General features: G+C 35.8%; 1 protein-coding gene across 2 annotated transcripts; it reads right to left on the bottom strand.

Annotated features, from left to right (window-relative positions):
- Positions 1–2,117: 2,117 nt before the first annotated feature.
- On the bottom strand, positions 2,118–12,128 carry LOC131690771 (sulfite oxidase, mitochondrial). Of its 2 annotated transcripts, none has more exons than XM_058976768.1 (4): positions 11,663–12,128; positions 10,907–11,103; positions 10,602–10,847; positions 2,118–3,413 (listed from the first exon to the last, which is right to left on the bottom strand). In XM_058976768.1, the coding sequence occupies exons 1-4, from the start codon at positions 11,692–11,694 to the stop codon at positions 2,164–2,166; spliced, it is 1,725 nt and encodes a 574-aa protein (XP_058832751.1). In that variant the 5' UTR covers positions 11,695–12,128; the 3' UTR covers positions 2,118–2,163. The 2 variants fall into 2 exon arrangements, with proteins under 2 accessions (XP_058832751.1, XP_058832753.1); XM_058976770.1 differs by lacking the exon at positions 11,663–12,128 and adding an exon at positions 11,488–11,554.
- Positions 12,129–20,403: the final 8,275 nt, after the last annotated feature.

Consider the following 20,403-nt stretch of genomic DNA (forward strand, 5'->3'; position numbering starts at 1 on the left):
GGTTGCTTGGGCACATCATTACTTGGCTGGCATCTACGGCCAAAGCTTCTCGAACTGCTTTCATTTGCCGAGCTAAAGGCAGTGCAGCGCATAGCTCCAGTCGTTGTGTTTCCTTTAATGGCGCTACTCTAGACTTACCACAGATAAGTTTCATTTCCGTAGTTGCATCATCCTTTACGCTTCGTCGATAAATATAACATCCATAGGCTATTGTGGATGCGTCTGCAAAGCCGTGTAGTTCGATCTTCACGGTGTCTTCGACTGTCACTTTGCTTTCTATCTTCGCATTGCTGATACCACACAGCTCTGATCGAAAGCGATTCCAACGTGCTAATAGTGTTGAAGGAATCGTTTCATCCCAATCGGTTTTCTCGACCCACAGTTGCTGCATAGTAAGCTTCGGGATAACAATTGTCGGTGCCAAAAGCCCTAAGGGATCGAACAGCTTCGCTCTTTCTGATAGCCCTTGTCGCTTAGTTGGCAGTTTTAGATCATGGTCGGATTCCAGTATAATCCGAGCGCTTATATTACTCCATTTAAATCGAAATTTTCAAATGATATCTGCTTCTCTCGAGCTTCCAGTGGAATTCCTTGAAGCAGTTCATCAACATTGGCCATTTGTGAAGCTCGAATTCTCCTTTAGCTAACAGTTTCACTAGATCTCCTTGCAATTTCTTCGCTTCGACCAATGTGTTTGCACCCGACAAAACATCGTCAATGTTGAAAAATTTCTTCAATTCAACACTAGCTAAAGGGTATTCCCTTACTTCGTCGTTAGCTAGCTGGATCATAGAGCGAGTAGCTAAATATGGTGCAGCTGCCGTACCGTAGGTCACCGTTTTCAATTCAAATTCACTCAACGGGTCAGACCTCTTCTTTCTCCACAAAATGCGTTGATAACAAGTGTGAACTTCATTCACAAGAATTTGTCCGTACATCAGCTGTGAAAGTGTATTTGAAGGTTCTAAAACGGAGTATGATGTCAAAAAGACTACTCTGCACTGTTGACCCAACCTTCATTACGTCATTCAAAGACAAACCAGTGTCGCACTTCGCCGATGCATCGGACACGACCCTCAGCTTTGTTGATGAACTGTCTGGCTTCGATACACACACACCTAGAAAAAATAGTGTGAATTTGCGTCTCCTGACCCTGACATATACGAGCATCATAAATGACTTAGTCTTACGTTTGATTCTAATTTTACATGACGTTTAATTTCGTAAATCATGTAATTTTACTCCACATACAGCATTTGTTCTGAATGGTAGGAAGTGTAATTTTATGTCATTGCGCATGTAAAGTATATGTTTCATGTAAAATTAAACGGAACACGGTAATGTTCCATAATTTCGTTAATTACGGTTCGTTGAATTGTGTCATGTTTGCAATTACGTCAACGATAAAATTCAGATTTTTTTGGTGTGCAGTGGTGGGGAAGATAGTCAGCAAAATCATCATTACGTTCGATTTTTACACAGTAGCCGAGGTCAATAAATTCTCCATACATTCGTTTCAAATCAGGACATTTATCCAGTCTTCTTTCCAATAGCTCGAATCTTCGTTCAACTTGTTTCCGGGATTCTCACAGATCAGTCAGGTTCGTTCGAAAAATATGTTTCTTATACATACTTGTTCATCAACGGCCCAGAAGCGCTTCACTAACTCAGAGAGGTCATCTTCCGGATCAACAGATGGCGTTACTTGACAGATCCGACCGGTTTGAACTGCATTTCTATTGAATTTTGACTGTGCCATATATTCAAATATGTATACCATACAAGTTGCATAAAAGCTGAAGATATATGATATTAAAATATAGAAATAATGATTCTAACTCCCAAATTATATTCGGGAAAAAGGCCCAAACTTCTAACTTATAACCTATGCTGAAAACGCTATAATTGAAGTTTTGATGGCAGTCGCAATTAAGAAAGTAGAGGTAGATAATTGCACGTTACTTTTTAGTACTCCGTAGTGAATAACTGAGTGAATATTATAATGAGATATGCATTGGAAAGAAAGTTGATCTAACTATATTTTTGCCATACAAAATTACTGTGTAGCATGAAATGGTATTGTGTTGTGCTGAAAATTCCATTAATTGCAGGAATAATTACCTTTTTGAACCACGTTTGTCAAGTTTGTTTTATTGCTTTCATCTACTTAACAATGACTTTAACACGACTGTAAGCATTACCAACAACACCCCTTAAATTCCAAATATTTTTAAACGATTCCGGTTGCAAGTTGTAGTTATCATCAACAGCTTTAGCCCAAATTTCCAGCTTCTGGCCTGGTTTAGCGGGTATTTTAGCCGTCCACAGGGACCACGACCAGTGCCTACCTCTGCCAGTACCCTTCTCGACGTTATCCAACTCAGCAACTGTCCAACTGTTTCCACCATCGACCGTTAGATCGACCCGAATAATTTCTTGGCCACCACCAGACCAAGCGTACCCTTTTACAGTAATGAATCCATTTTCTGATTTTACCTGTTCCCCATTCGCAGGACTGCAAATGGCGGATGTAACCGGCATGTTTTGGATGGCTGGTGCCGTCTCGAAATCAACCGTATCCCAATCGGTACTTGGGCTGAAAGACTTGTAGTCGTTTTTCTGCCAATGAGAATCCGACTCCACTTTGGAGACTACGATTCTGCCCAACCACTTGACGTTCCGAGCACCAACGACACCGGGTACGATGACTCTGACAGGATACCCGTGGTCTCGATTTAACGGTTGGTCATTCATTTCATATGCTAAAATCACATCACCACGAGGATCCATTGCTTTCGATAGAGGAATTGACGCTCCGTACGGCGTGTAAGTTGGATCGGTATCCAATCCTTCGAAGTGTACGTGACTGATCTCATCCGACTCAACACCCATTTCTCTCAACAGGTCTGCTAGTCGAACTCCGCTCCACTTAGCATTGCCAACGGCGGATGATCCCCATGGGAGACCTTTGATTGGGTTGATATCCATCATCTCCCCACGGCGGTTACCTCCACACATGATTGTGGCCGTTACTGTGTGTTTAGGAAACTTTTTTAAATCATCAAACTTTACAGTTTTATTTTTGCCATTCAGCTCGATCTCTACATTCAGTTCGTATTCTTTGATGTCAATCTCCGGCACCGGGAGGTGATTTCTCACGTAAAAGAACTCATTTGGCGTGAGGAAGCTATCGACCAACACCGAGGGCGGAGGTTCCGCATTAAATGGTTTTTGTGCGGTTGCCTTCAGGATAGGATGCCGCTTCGGTTCTGCTGCCCATGGATTGCCCTGATCTTTGGTGCTTACAACGTCCTCTTCCTTCAAATTGCCGATTCGGAAAGATTCCAGGAGATTGAGAATTTGCTCGGTGTTGTGCTGCTGGTAGATGTGCCAGAATGGATCGATTGCGCTACCTGTGAATAATGGAACGAAAATGGTTCATTATATTTCTTAACCCTATTAAAACTTTGTGTTTATCTAAACACAAAGTTTTAATAGTTATCTATCTTTATTTATCTAAGTTGTTTTGAGACAACTGGATCCAAACTGAAGATCCTGCCCAACTTCTAAAAGTCTAAGGGCCGTTTTCTTCACTCTCGCTTAGCGCTTAAGCCAGGTTTAAACGTACTGGTGAACCTGGTTTAAAATTTAAGCGAAGGTGAAGAAATTGGCCTCTAAGTGAATCGCTGCGTGATTAATATAAACCCTTATTATAATTGTAATAGTAGCTCTGAATATTTGGCGAAATTGCATTAAGCGAAACCTGCTCATTTAGTAGAATTGCATGTTGGCATTTCAACACATAAATACACATAGGGGACGCTGCATGCTCGAGGAGGGATGTTTTGCGTAAAAACTGTCAAATTGGTAGAAAATTTTGAAAAGTTTATGTAAGGTCAGCCATGGGACCAGTCCCCTTCAACCTTCACTATTTACTTTCGTTCCGTTCATTCATACCACGTGATCAATGTAATCAATTGAAAAGGCCACGAATTCGGTTTGGAAAATTATTTTCATTTACTATAAAGAGCAGTATATGTGAAAATAATAAAAAATTCTGAAATAATTATTTTTTGCTCCATAGATCACATTTTACCTTGACTATGGCCTTGACACGATCAAAAAACGAATCGCAAGCTACCCGAAGACTCGCTGGTTCTTTGGCCCACCCACGGACAATGGCTTTCATCATTGTCTTTATTTAATTCATATTATTCATTTATTTAATTTTATTAACGTTATTCATTTTTTCTCGTTCATACATTTTATTCAGTTTATTAGTTTTAATAATTATGTTTCATCTTCTTTCCAGCTTGTTAGTTTGAAACAATTCAAATTATTTTATCATTTTTATAGCTTTTCAAATATTGTCTTATTTTATTAGTTTGATATCTTTTGTTCATTTTTTGCTTTTTTCATTTGTAAAATGCATTTGTTTTATTGATTTTTTATAATTTATTCAGTTTATTCGAGATTTTCTTTTTGCAGGATTCGAAGATGTATGCATCCCACCTGAAGTTGAGTGCCTACTTCGAATGATTTCTGTAAATTAATTAATGTTTCAACAGTGATATGTGTAATGAATGTCTTATCTCACTGCTAAATGGATACACCCAAAACGCGAACCGCATGAATTACATGCGAATAAGCAAGATTCTAATGAGAATTTTGCATTGTAACTGGTATAATGCATATAAAGCGATATTGGTCCGGGACAAAAATGCATTAAGGCGATTACACCACAGAAACTTACACAAACCCACAGTTGAGAATGTATTAGTGAATTTAACGATATCGGAGCATTAGTATTAAAATGACTCCGCACTAATACACATGTAAAGGACATCTCCACTCGGATACATGTGTGCTCTGAAAATATGAATACACGCTCAAGGACCAGTTTCCATTTCGCCTTTCTACTGATCACACGCTGCATATTGGAGAGAACAGTTTATAGCGTTATCAAATTGGTGGGGTGTGGGTGATGATTTTGTTTTGATAATATGTTGAGCTTTCGGCGTTCTCTAAACCCTAAATTTACCAGCGATATGCGAGTTCTTGCCACTAGATAGGTTCATAAATAATGATTAATGATTATTTAAGCGCACTATACGCAGGAGAAAGTTACCTATATGGGAACATTGGGTTAACAAGTTAATTCAACATTAAATTTTGTCGGATAGAAGCCGTCCGCCAATCATTTCTGGCATTCCTCATATCAACAGTACTTTCAGGTGATATCATATCAGTATTTTGCAGTAAAAGTATCTAAATTTAAAGTATCGTAAACTATAAGGGCAGTGATGACATGGTTTTGCACTTTTGAGTAGCAGTGGCACTGGCAGTTAATTTCAGTTTATATTATTTCCCTAACATGCGAATCTAGCGCACATCATCGCCCTGGGCAACGATCATCGTAAATCAATCTGAGCACAAATCATTTTTTTCCACTCTTCTCTGAAGCACAGAATGAGAGAGCGATGATTTTACTGCAAAAACCATTCGCTATGGGAAAATAACAACGCGTATATCACACACTCTCGTGAACGTAAACTGTTCCCGCGTTTAGTGTGGTTGGAATTTAGTTGTTCGCAGACAAAAAAGCGTAACTGTGTATGAAGACAGAAGTTGTTACAAACACCACAGAGATATTCATGTATAGAATACACCACCTTTTTGGCAGACTCAGCAAGCAAAACCAACTAATACTTTTACATGCGGGCAGATAATATGGTAGCGTGTATTCTCTATCAATTTATTTCATCATGAATCAAGCGGTGTTGGTATAATGCAGTAGCTATGCTTGGTCTACAATGCGAAGAAAGCATGATTCTAATTCGGAATATGCACTAAAGGATGTAATGCCTTTTTTGCATTGGGAAATTGTTTTGGGTGTATAATTAAAGTTTTTTGCATTGAAATTGGTAGTGGGAACACTCTTTAAAAGATGACAAACCATACAGGTAAGTTCTTATAACAAATGGCGCTAAACAATATATAAACATGAATTTCAAACTTATTTAAGTTAAAACAACAAGCTGATTTTCTCTGAGAGGATCCGGTCGCATAGGATGCCCTTCTGGATTCGCCCCTGCCGTATGCACACACTCAGATTAGATTTCGCTATTCGATAATTCTTTTAAAGAAAAATTTCGGAAAACATCACAAAAATCTAAGATTTCGGTGAACATGATGTTTCGAAAAATTTTACCGAACAATCTTGTACACGGGTCATTCCACGTCAGATTTACAACCAAAATTTCAATTCCTTCCGAAAAAATTTCTAGCATTCTCCAGCTGAAAATAATTGATACGTATTTTTTGTTTTCACTGAATATTATATTTTTTCAAGTATTGTTTTTTGAACATTTGAAGTTGATAAAATTGAACATTTTTCAATCACTGATAGCTCGGAAACGATTCGATATATGAAAAAAAAAATTAAATAAGAAAAGTTGTGTTTTCAAATGAGGTCTCCGAAAAAATTTACAAAAAATTTTGTTTGTTATATAACTTATGAAATTTGCAATTATTTGAAACAAATTGATTTTTTAAAAGGTTGGGCCTATTTTTTACATATTATTTTCTTTAAATATTAAGAATCATGTTAAAAAAATTCTGTAAAAACTTGAGAGTGGATATGAAAATACTTTGCGAGATATTACAATTATAAACTTAAAACAAGGTTAGGGGTGACCGGGGCTGGTTGGCCGAGTACCTTTTATAAAAAGGCTATTATGCGCTGTAGCTACATCTATAGTAATTTTGGTGGGGTATTACCCAAGTAACAAATAAGCAGTATAACGTAGCCTAATATCTGCTTTAGATCCACATATAAAGCTGTCCTAAAAAGCCGTGAAGCCCTAAATACTTATTTAATGCTGATATTATGCCAGAAAAGGCGAAATATAGTGCTATTACTGTGCGCAGATTGACAGCTCGTTTCTGCAGTACTAATGCTATTATATAGCAAAAGCGTACAAATGTCAAATTTGAAAGACTTATGTTGGCACTACTAATGCTATTAAAAAGCTTCAGTTGGTTGTCATTGTCCGCCATGGTTTTAAAACCATTTCTTATGTTTCCTTTCGGTATGATGAGCAAAAAGGAAAAATTTTAAAATAAAATATTCTGTTTAAAACCGTAATTGACTCTGTTCTAAATGCATTGTAATGAATATCCTTAATGGGTTTTCGTTCTCACATGATATGAATGTTTACGAAAATTACCTTTAGTAAGTCTCGAACTGAGGTACCTTGCCTCGTCCTTCACGGTAGGTGCGCTGTGTTTGCTTCCTGGACTATATTGCATATGTTCGATTGAAATGAAATATGCCGAATATAATCTTCAAGAAGAGTTGCATAACAAATAAACCCATAGCATTACAATAGCATTATATCAGCTTTTTATATGCTCTATAATGGCATTAAATGCACTTGTAAAGCTAACATGCTTTAAAGATCCTTGAAGCATGTACGCGTTATATCAGCTTTATATACGCATATAGAGCAAGCTGTAATGCTATATGTCGGCTATGCAGTTATGCATTATTGATTCTAATAAAGAGCTTTATTGCGTTGTTAATGCTGTAATGGAGTTTCAATGCAACATTAGTGCAAATGTATAGCCAATATAGTGCAATGGCTTAATGCTTATGGTTACTTGGGTAGGTCGCTCATATACCGACGTAGTTTCAGGTAGTTTTGTATTGTCGTTTATACAGAAGCACATTTGTTCTTTTTCCGGCATTGAGGAGTATTTTTTTTGTTTTTATAAAGTAATATTTGGAACGCGAATCAATTTACATCCGATTTCCAAAAATGTAGTACCGCTGGAAAGGGTATTCCCCAACAAAATGGAATAACGGTTTCCAGTGTAACCTTACTTTTATTTTTGTAAATCGTGATTGTTATCGAAAACATGCGTTGGGGTAGGTTGGCCGAATTTTGTGCGGGGCTGGTTGGCCGAGTTGTTCAGCCTTTTGCGTAGAGCAACGTGCACTTTGATATACGTGAAATGCCAACCTAGGATATTTACCACAATAGATCTAAAAACTGGTCGCAGTGGTTCCTCTCCTACAAAAAATGCTAATATTGATGATAATAAGTAAAAATATACATTAGAAATAAGTAATAGCAATAATTTAAAATTGTCGACAAAAAGAAAGAAGAGATAAGTACCTACCATTAAAGATAGGAAATTATTTCTAAAAACAGATGATTCCAATATTGCCCTTTCAATCCTGAACTTTTTCCTTCTGAAGATTTCCTGGCAAGATTTGTAACAGATCAACCCAACCCCGAACAAATCTCGTCCATAAGCATAGAATCCGCTGCAGATGTAAGCCTGTTTGAAGACGTCAGACTATCCTCTAGACGAGTGCAAAAACTGATTCGAAGAAGGGCCAAGGTCGTAAACGCGGATCGACTCAAGAAAGAAACGTAAGCGTGCGCTGGCGGAAGGAAAGAAAACAGCTTTAGCTGTAAAAAAGGTCACTAAAGCTGCCGAAACTAAGGCTAAAATAATAAAAAAAAAACTAAAATGTAAAGAGTGGAGTTTTTTTGCACCTCAAAATGAATCGCAAAATGAAGTTTTCTCACTAATAAACGTTTTCCACTTATGCATTTGCTGTGTTTCACTTATTTTGCCCAACTCGGCCAACCTACCCCAGCCCTGGGGTTGGTTGGCCGATTTTTCTTTCCGCCTTTGATTGTTAATAAGTTTTTTTTCCTGATTTTATTTTATGAATGAAAATTTTTCCATATTTGTTCAAGGGTTGAATCTTCATGACAGCACAAACCGTTTATTAAAAAGTTTAACAAGAAAGAGCACAGAAATTCCGAAAGCAAAACTCGGCCAACCAGCCTCGGTCTCCCCTACACCAAACAATCAAAGATAGGCCTGTTATAATTGAAATATCTCGTAAAATATTTCGAGTTCCATTCTGAAATGTTCACATAATCTTCTCGATATAATTATAAATTATTTGAAAAATCTAAAAAGAAATTTTTTTTCTGCTCAACCTTAAAAAAAATAGTTGCTTCTAATATTTGCAGAATACATAAATTACATAACAAAACCAAATATTTCAAAAAAAAAATCCATTGAGGTCAAGCGAAAACGCAACTTTTATAGTTTAATGTTTTTTTCAACAAATCTAATAGATTCTGAGTTATCAGGGATTGAAAAATGTTCAATTTTATAAATTTATTTATTAAATTTAAAAAAATATTTTTAAGAGTTCTAAAATTCATAACTTGAAAAAAATATCAAATTCAGCCATGGCAAAAAAAAACAAAAATGTGTCAATTCTTTTTAAATAAAGAATGCAAAAAATTGGAGGGATTCAAAATTTTAGTTGTAAATCTGCCGTGGAATGACTCGCATTCTGCAAATTTAAGACTTTTTTGGTAGTATCCAAACGGTAGCAAATGTTTTTTAAAGTCGCCCAGAAACCAATTTTTTTGATAACATAAGTATAAATTTCAGAATGGAACTCAAAGTATGTTACGAGATATTTCAATTATAACAGGCCCTTTATAACATCACTGGGCGTTTAGTGTAAAGTTATTTGTTTTAAATTTATAATTGCAATATCTCGCAAAGTATTTTGATATACACTCCCAAATTTTTACACAAACTTTTGACACGATTCCTAATATTTAAAGAAAATAATAGGTAAAAAAATTTGATCCAACCTTTAAAAAAATCAATTTTTTTAAATTGCAAATTTCATAAGTTATATAACAAACAAAAAAAATAATTTTTTTTCGATAAGCTTACTTAAAACGCATCTTTTATTATTTAATATGTTTTTCCATATATCAAATCGTTTCCGAATTATCAGAGATTTAAAAATGTTCAATTATATCAACTTCAAAAGTTCAAAAACTAATAACTTTAAAAAAATATCATATTCAGCCAAAACAAAAAATATGTATCAATTATTTTCAGCTAAAGAATGCTAGAACAAATTTTGGAAGTAGTTGAAATTTTGGTTGTAAATCTGACGTGGAATGACCCATATTTCCAATCTTAGAAACTTCAGAATGATTTTGAATTGATTTTCTAAAAAAATGTAAACACGTCCTCATTTGACGCTATCGATCTTCTTTGACAGTGAATTTAGCCACATGGGTTAGCGTTTTTGCCAGTTATCCCAGCAAAAGGATAGGGATCAAGGTAGTTCAAGGTGTGGTCGTGATAATTCAATTTTATAACATAATTTTTATTTGTTATTCTGCGTACAAAAAAGCGAAAAAATAGTTCGATTACGTAATTTGAACGTCAGCTGCATCCGAAAAAATCGAAAACAGCATTTTGCTTAATGACCCAATTGAATTACCGAACTGATTACCGAATGTTCAGCTGTTGAAAGTTCGGTAAAAAACTACCGAATACTGCAATTTTTTTTAAATTTGATAGGTATATATAGACCCAGTAAATGCTTGAAAAGATCATTAACGTTTAACAGTACGAATTTAACGAAATAATAAATCATCCCCATATTTGTGTATAGTGCTTTTTGAAAGCTATTTTTCAGTGTTGAAATAATTATCTATATGGTCTATATGTATAAATCTATACGAATGCTCTCGTACCTGCGGCAAGCATCACCTTATCGCTGCCGGGATGCTTCGGCACAAAGGAGGTAATATCATATACGCCAATGCCGTACGTTACCCAAATGCCAGCCTGTGGCGAGTTGTGTTTGCTAATCTCATCCAACGTGTAAACCGGTAGGTCTTTACGCAAATCATTGTGTGCCTTGCTGATGTCCTGCGTTTGATTAGCCGCCGTTTTCAAAGATGTTGCTTCTTTGGTGTACACAACTGTAGCCTGATTTTCTACAAGGAAGCAAAATAAAATAACACCTTTAAGTCTTATTTCTTTCTAATAAACTCACTGAGTTTCTTTATTATCCAATAGGATAGCAGTGAGCCTCCAAGCAAGGTTGCCGTGGTTGCAAGTAAACTGTAACCGCTTTTGGAAGGTTCTTCGTCTCTGCCGGTTCCACAGGATTCACTGCTAGCTAATCTGATGATGACATTTGATCTACTACCGACGGCTAATATTCGCTTTGGGGCCAATTTTGATGGGAACCTGAAATTAAACCAGTGGTAAATTCTCGTGTTTTAGTGGATCAATAAACTAAGGAAACTAAATTGAGAAAAAATAGAATGAATAGATGACCTTATCAATTGTCTCTTTGGTGACTTCCTCAACTTAATAAAATTCATAGCAACTGAACTACTTGATGCATGTCATATGTATCTATTAGAATGCTGAAGAAAACGATTAATCCAACGAACTCGAACGGCGGAACTTTGCGACAATTGAAACATAGGAACATATAAAACCTTAAATTTTATGCTAGATTTTCTACAATGAGAATTACTGAATAACTGCCGAGACCCAAAAATCGATTTTTTTTAAATCTTCTATTCAAAAACACGTCTATAAAAATTCAAATTTAGTCCATCTTACAGGTTACAATTATTACAGTTGCTGTCCATCCGACCTCGAGCAGTCAAGCTATGAACACGCAAGTACCTTTTCATATCTAGTGCAAAAAAGAACCCAAATTTCCTTTTACAATCACCTAGCACAAGATGATAAAGTACTTGAAGATACTATTTATTAATCTTTCCCAACGTTGTACCTGGTTGCATAAAGCGCACTACGCGACAACATCTCTCCTTCTACGCCTCAGGGAACACACTGTCGCGATGGTACGAAATGTTTCGGTATGTATAAAGCTCAAAACAACGGGAAATCCACAATTACACCGATGTGGTGTTCTGAAGATATGTGCAAAAGAAAACAACAAAAATGACCTCGACACGGTTCACGACGATTTCCACAGCGAATTAGCACTGACAGACGCAAATAAGTAACCGGTTTTCGCTAAAATTTCGATAAAATGAAGTGTCACTATTCTACGCGAAATTCTACTCATTGGATGGTTAAAGTATTATTGCTTGGACACGATTGAGTAAAACGACCACAATGGTTGTCGACCAAATGGTTTTCTTTCTGATTAGCGCGATCACATTTTCGTTTGCCAGATAGTTCCTCACATTTCGTACTGATAACAGCTGTGCGTAACACATACGTCGTACACCTTCAGTGAGTAAACTGCTAGGCTTGTATGTATTTATTCCAAAAATGTTGTGGTAACGGGTGAGTCAGAAATACCTGGGCCAAACGAAAATACATTGTTAAAGGATACCTTTTTGAAAGTAAAAGGGTACCTTTCTTTTATAATATAGAAGTTTAACGTTTAGTAGTTATGTAAAAAAAGTTTAGTGCACCTTCCGCAAGTGTTCGTAAAACTCGCTTTACTGCCCCCATCATCCGGACGGCATTGAGATCCACTTTTTCTTCACATTCTTAATTTTAATTGTGCTGCTGAAGCAGTTTGCCAACCACTGAGACAGAATTGACCAAAACACTGCAATCGCTTGATATTACATTAGGTGGATTACAGTCTTTTCGAATAAATTCAACATTTTGGGTGCTCAACTAAACAATGGCATTTGTTGCATAATGGCATGAAACAAGATTAGGCCAGAAAATAATGTTGTCATTTTACTGATTTTTTGACAAAATCAAACATTTTTTAGTATATACCTCTGTAGAGACGGCTAAAGCCTTGCTTGTCACAATATACATATTTGAAACTCCACTGCCGACACTAATATATTTAAGTTTATTCCGCGTCGCTTAGCTTGTGCTACTTTTTCGGTGGGATTGGGGTGGGGGACACATCAAGTGGGATTGTATCTTGTACTCATGCTGCACAGAGCATTTTTACTGTATCCTTATAGCACAACCATTTCGGTTTTGAGATGCTGTCCAAGCATCTCGAGCACACGTATTCGGAGACAGCAGTGTTCGTTCACTTTTATCTTGAATAACTAATCACAAACTGCCAATTTTGAAAGTTGACAAAAGGGTAAAATATGGCTATTTGTTTCTCACTTGCATAAATGTGAAAGTAATTCAAATTTATTCCAGCTACTTCTGATTCGCCCGTTATACAAAGAGGTACACTGTAAATAATATACACTTTTTTCGAAGAGATTTGACGCATAAGATTTAAGTTTCAAGCCACACTGAGAATTAAAGAACTTTCCATTTCACATTTAAATAAATTACACTTCAAACCTAAGTGTGCCACCCCATAGCATGATCGACTGTCATCACATTTAAATTTTAAATGACAGCATATTAAATCATACACCATGATACTATGATGATGTTTTTAACAATTGTGTATAATGTTTTTGATAATTGTGCATAATATTGCACAATTTTTATAAGAGGAGATTCCACACATAAGATTTAACTTTCAAACCACATTAAAGTCTTAAAAAATTTCCTTTTGCCCTTAAAAATTTCCCCCTTAAAATTAAAGTGTCCTACGTGATGGCATGATCGACTTCCATCAAATTTAAATTTTAAGTGTCGACTTTTTAAATTATAAATGTCTTCCCATGAAACCCATGACAAATTCATATGTATTTGCATTTGCCCATGTTTTTGACAATTTCGGCACAGTAATTTAAGGAAATATAGCGGTGCAAAAACTTTCATTCAACTTAACAACTTTTATTCATTTTAATATGTGTAAGAATAATATATTAACGTACTTATTCGTTGTGTTTTTTAAATCACATTTTTTTGCACATGTCTTTTATAAGAAATGACACAATATTTGTGTTAATGCAAACTGGAATTCTGTATGAATTACATTTAATAACCATTTGTCAGACAATTAATTTGAATACGCCATGCATATGAAACTTAAGTGTGCCTTCTATTGGAATTGACGTGTTTTCAAAGATATACGGTGTTGGACACATAAGATTTAAGTCTCAAAGCCGTTTCGGCGAAATTAAGTGTTAAACACTTAAGTTCAATGTACAGATTATTTGCAGCGTAGTATATGGTCAAGCAGTGGCGTAGCCATGGGAGCCCTCCCTCACAACATAATATTTAGATTGAAAAAAAAATAATGCTGACTAATTAAATTAAATATGGTAGAATAAAAATTTTGGAAGTATATTGTCTGATCACTACATTCTATTGTTTTAGGCACCAAGAGGACTTTTGGAAAGTAGTGGGAATTGGATCTTATAACTGAAGGCTCAGCCGAGGTCCTATAGTTGTCAAATTATCATTAGTTCTTTTTGAAGGGTGGTTCCGAATATGGAAGTTTGATTAGGTTGATTGTCTATAAACACAAATTTCCCCACTGAAAAATCGGATAATTCTAAATTTTAGCTAAAATGTATTTTTTGAAAATGCGTCAATGTGATTAACAACGATATTAATATTTTAGAAAATAGAAGGAAAATTAAGAAAAAGTACTTTTTCCGTTTGGTCAGGATCGTTTTTTATGAGCATCAGATTTGTGTTGTATAATCAATTCTATAAATAGCCTTTAAGTAAGATTGTAAATAATTAAAAAATCAAAATTTGACTGTTCAATTGATTGGTGTAAAAAAAGTTGTATTCGAGGACTCGTTTTTGATTTGCTAGCTTTAATAGTGAAGAAAAATAAAATTACTACTCGAAAAAAATATTTACGGTCCCAATCACATTATTTCGAAACTGTCAACTTTAGATGTTTAGTATCTTTGAAGTATACTACAACGTAAAGCAGCACATCTTCTAATAAAATAATTTAGTAGGTTAATCCTCCTAGAAGTAATTATGAAGTATATATTCTTCAAACAAATTTAATTCGAAAGTTAATGTCTTCAGCAAAGTTTTCGAAAATGCTGTTTCAAACGACTTTATTTAATGGGGTGGGCAAAGCGTAGTTAGTAAATCGATTGCCTTGTACGCATCTCACCTAGATTCAATTTCCAATCCCCGCACATAATGTTAGAAATTTTTTCTAACCTGGAAGCCAAAAGATCCTAAGGTTAACGCATCTATAATCAAAATGAAAAAAAAACACTTTGTAAAAGACATTCCATAACTAATTTTGCAGAAGACATAAATACTACGTGTGTTCAGAGTACCGACTCGGTGTTAAGTCAGACCGGACTAAGTGACATTGTATTGATTTCGAGAAAAACGAGTTTCAAATTTGAACCGCAGCATCCTTTACATTATAATTTGAAATTAATTTTAGCTACAATTCTTGCTTATTGTAACATATTCCAAACCAGCTAAAAGCGAATGTTGCCCGAAGAAATTCTTTTTTATTTCGATTATAGAGGTTTTACCTTTAAGGTCATTCGCTTCTTCGGGTTAGAAAAATCTCTTAAGAAAAATCTCTAACCCTATGTGCGGGCTTGGGATCCGAACCCAGATGAACCGCGTCCAAGGCGATCGATTTACCAACTACGCTATGCTTGCCCCTAAGAAATTCTTTATCCAACGCTATGATTATCTCATTTTTTAAGGTTTTTCCTCTTAGTCCGATCTGACTTAACATCGAACATATGTGAAACAAAACTTTTAAAACAAGTCTAATGTTACTGTAATTGATAAATTACTTCTGCTGTGTATAAACAATAAAATTTACATTCTATTCAAGGTAGTCTCCAATAGTCTGGTTTTATTGAAAAAAACTGGCTTTCTTGAATATTGGTTTGTATCTCGATATATTGCATTTATGTGGCTTCATATTTCCTACAAAGTTTTTTAAAATGATATTATCAACAACTTAGCTGACCAAATCTCTTACTATTTTTGAAGAGTTACTTCTTCATAATAACTTTTAGGATTTTCATCGCTAAAATTATTATATCAAAATATGAGCTTTTTATGTTGGAAAGACTTCTTCGAAGTTTATGATTTCGAAATTATGTGATCTTGACCGCAAGAAATGTTTTTGAACATTTATTGCACTTTGAAATTGCTCTTTGTGTTTGCATTCTTTGACTTTATTGACATATTATTAAAAAAAAATATAAAAGGTATACTAATTTTGTTTCTGAACTTTCACTAATTTATCCAACTAAATTAAATTTTAGCGTTTTCGAAAAAACAACGATTTTCATCAAAACCTCCCTCAAACCAAGTTTCTGGTTACGCCACTGTAGTCAAGGCTTTCCAGCAGAGTTACAAATATTTAAATTCATTGAATGAAAATTGATAATATTCAGCCGCATTCATTTTAAATATTCAGTGACGCAACTGAAAACGTCAAACGAACAAACCGCTCATTCATCCATGCAGATTTTCGTTCGTCTCCGATTATTACACGAAGCGAACGTGCAGCAACGAATCAAATGCATCAAAGTAGGCCCTGGCGCAATGTTATTGATAATAATTTTTATTTTATATGCTTTATCGGGATTTGAAACCCTTTGCCTAGATAATTTTTTTTTCAATGCGTCAGCACAACTGAGCCGTGGATCTTTCGTGTTTTTACAAGATGTAAAAATAAAAAAATAACGTTGCAGCCAGTCCGTCGGGACTTGTAGACGCAGCTTGCTGCTGTGTGTTGAGATCCTCTTCTTTGGTGGTAAAACACTAGGTGCGCTGTCTGCCGGACCTTGGGGGTCATTCGGTTCGTCTTCCCTCGCGTTTTCGTGCTCGTCTATGTCGTCATCGGTACTGCATTCATAATGCTCACGGTCGGATGTTCTTATTTGTTGTTTACGGATCGCTGTTGTAAATCCTTCTTCGTCGGTATTTGATTCCTTATTGGTGGTGTTGGTTGTTGTTTTGGGTACATTTGGTGTTATCGTTGTTACTTCGATGTTGATAATGGCAGTTGGTTTAGCGGTACTGTGCCCGATCGTTGTTGAGCTGGTTTTGGGTACTTTTCCGGTCCGCAGAATATAATAGTTATAATAGGATAGTTTCGCTGCACAAATGGCGATTTTTGAACAACATTTTTTAAAGAAGTGCTTGTAAGATTTCATACGCCCTTTTAAAAAATACTCTTGAATAAAAATGCTTTTAATTCCTGTTGAAAATACTTACCCAGTCAAAAAGGGGCAAGTTGCTGGCTAACGGGGGGCTATTTGCCATCTAGAATGCGCTAATTGCACTTCAATATGCCAGCAAATTGCTGGCAATTAGGGGGCTATTTCAAATGCAACATTTGGGGGATTTGCCACCGTCATTTTTTGCCGCCCTACCCGCTCTTAAATCGCCACCAAATCGCCCATGGAACGCGCCATTTATTCGCCCTTAATTGCCTAATATGAAAATTACAAACAATGCATATTTTCGGATTCATTATCTACTCACATAAACTTATCAGTATACTAGGTAATCAACACCAAACTATAGGAAGAATCAATGGTGGAATTAGTATTGCACACCAAAGCTTACCACAATCTGACTTTCATTAAGACTTTAGGTCGGAGACCTTGTTCCACTATACTTACACACGATTCCACAATTTCCCACATTCGTTGGCTAAACTTCATGCACTAGACAAACAAAATACAACCGAGAACACGAAAATTGTTTAAAAAACAATTTTAGGCTTATGCCAAACATGAACCGCCACGTTTGAAAAAAATGCAAAAGCAACCAAGTCCATTTCAGGCGCTAGAAATTTTGTCTTAGTATTGAAATCGCATTCGCAAATTGCATTTGTTCCTAGGCGAGTTGAGTCAAACGCCAAAATGTTTAAATCGCCTGACCATTTTCGCCCGCATTTTTTTGACAGGGATATACCAAGTGTATAAGCTTAAATCCGCGGTTTGCTCATAGATGGCGTTACTGGGCATATTTAGCTACCATAGAAACGTCATACCTTTTTGTGCGAGTTCGACACCTGTTTACATTAATCATTGCATTGTGATTGCATATGACAACTTACATTTTATCTTGCGTAATCAGGGCTTTGTGTCACAAAAAGATCATATGCGGGAAGCTCTAATTTTATGCTTTAATTTGAAGAAATCGTCTGCCTAATCGCATCGAATGCTTGTGGAGGTCTATAGCGACAGTGCGTTATTGGAAAATAAAAAAAAATATAAAAAAATTTAAAAAAAATAAGGAAAATTTTAAAAAACGGAAGCTGTCAATGTTCACAGCTACCACCAATAACTAATCAAATTGCGCCGTACTTTGTGTGAAAAAGGCCAGGTTTTAAACAAAGACATGAGAAGCCCTCCTCGCACAAGTCAAAAATGGTCCAAAACTACTTTGAGACACTCCACTGGGAGGTGCCACCTCCCCCGCTAATTCACCTGACCCTGACCCCTTCCGATTATCATCTGTTTTCCTCGATGGGTCACGCGCCCGAAGAACAGTACTTCGATTCGTACAAAGTCACCTGAAAATGGCAAAGGTAAAAAAATGGCAGAGGTAAAAAAAATTACCGTGAGATGGGAAAAATGTATAGCTAGCGAGGGCAAATACTTTGAACAAATTACTTTTTTGCGTTCTATATAAAAAAAATCCAGTTTCTGACAATAAAAATCCGTTTTTTGACAAAAAAAAAACAGCAGATTTAAGCTTATACACCTGGTAGATTAAATGTAAAAGGTTTCATCTGAATCGAACACGATTTTTGGCGCCATTGTATCAATTTTGATGGGATTGATCTACAGTACAACATATCTGTCACGTTACATAAGTTGAACTATTTTTTCTTCATAACTAATGAATGTTGAAGTTTTTCACAAAATAGTGTCAAAAGGTAGACTCAAAATAGTAAAAAACTATATAGGTTAGACATTCTATGCAAGCTGTCGCTGTGGTCCAAAAAACTTTCGAATTTTCGATATGTCACATTACCAGTTAATTGTTTTCTATTCGCAACTAAAAACAAGCATTAATCCATTCGTATTCCAAACTTTCGAGCGATATTATCAAATTTAAATTGAACTACGACGGAAAAATGGGGTTTCAGGCAAAAAGCTGAAAATATAGATTTTATTCACCTCTCATCCCCATGAGGTCTTTCAGTCATCTTCAGGTCGTACAAGAAGTATCAACAAGTTTTTTATGGGCTCGTCATTTATATTGTTTGATATTAAAGGGTATAAAAATATGGGAAATATTAAATTTAGTGCAAAAACTAATATAAAAAATGTTCGTATATGGTTGCCATTTTCGGAGCCTTGGCCATATGTCAATTTAACAAATTATATGCTCAAAAATACGCATGTTAATCTCACCTGAAATATCACGTAGATGTGCGATTCTTGCATCAATTTATTTTTATGTGCTTAGTTTTAAACAAACGTCGTTATTATAATATTTATTCAGTACAAAGAATCATGCACAATACAATCGCGTACCATCTATATGATACTTTTATTCATAGTAAAACTGTATAAATTGTACGTGAAAATCCAATAACGATTATATATGTACACTAAGGTGGGGCATTGTTATATGGAAAAACGTAATCATAACCACATCAACCGACCGCGGCGCTTTTTGGTTCCATTTGAGGTCCCAAATAACTGTGCAAAATTGGGGTCGCTTGGTTTTGATCCGGCGTAGCGCATTGCGTTTGAAATTTGTATGGAAATTAGTAACGAAAACCTACCTTTATGCATTGTCAATTCCACAGACTACAATACTTCCTACAGTTCGCCAACAATCATATTGAAGTATAGTCCAGGATATGCTGAAAAACTTTGCCGAAGGATGTATGGTGTTGGAATGTCTCTAAAACAAGTTATAGCTGTTCAAAGTTCGATAGTTCGAATTAAATGCAAAAAATCTTTTTTTGCCAACACTGCCGGTTTACCAATTAGGTTTTACACCAACCGACATAACCCAACAAAATGAGCCGGATGAACTTCCTTTGACAATTCTCGGTGGTTTGTTTACTTGGGAGTTACGTGAGTTCAAATGAAACAGATGAGCATACGTTGCACTCGAACTCACGCAACTGACAGAGTAAACAAACCACCGAGAATTGTCAAACATGAACTTCATTCATCATGAGTTCATTTGTGTCGTCATCTTGTAGAACTTAATGGTATTCCATATAGCATACCAAAATAATATCATATATTTTAGATTTATCACATTGCAGTTACTGAACAAGTTTCATATGATCATAACTTCATGTTCGGTGATCAAAGATACCCCGTTTTACAGTATCGTGTTATCATCAAACGATACCAATATGAAGAGTCGAGTTCACGATTCGACATAGTAGTTTACAGCAAGCTCGCCGAAAACTGTACCCTGCTATGAGTATATAGAATGTGGCAAAATATCTGCAGTAGGTTCGGTACATGCCGTGGCAATTGAAGAATGAACCCTAAAAGACTTTCACAAATCGCTCTAGCCTTCCGTTCTTCAAAAGATCTCCCAATTATTGGATGTCTCAGATAATATACGCAAGTGTAAGATTTTGCAATAGTGAGGTTCTGAACGAAAGTAATAGTTACCAACACCGAGGAAGTTGTTTATAATTAGCCACGATTTCTTGGCAAAGCAGGAAAAGTTTCT

This window comes from Topomyia yanbarensis, chromosome 3 (genome assembly GCF_030247195.1).
Source record: "Topomyia yanbarensis strain Yona2022 chromosome 3, ASM3024719v1, whole genome shotgun sequence".
NCBI classification, from domain to species: domain Eukaryota; kingdom Metazoa; phylum Arthropoda; class Insecta; order Diptera; family Culicidae; genus Topomyia; species Topomyia yanbarensis.

Bases quoted from the DNA above. Each gene is read 5' to 3' on its own strand.
- LOC131690771 (XM_058976768.1), bottom strand. From the start codon at position 11,694: ATGTTGTCGCGTAGTGCGCTTTATGCAACCAG. The intron at 11,104-11,662 runs GTACAACGTTGG...GTTTAATTTCAG, and splicing joins AGTGCGCTTTATGCAACCAG to GTTCCCATCAAAATTGGCCC. The intron at 3,414-10,601 runs GTACGAGAGCAT...CATTATTCACAG, and splicing joins TAAGGTGATGCTTGCCGCAG to GTAGCGCAATCGATCCATTC.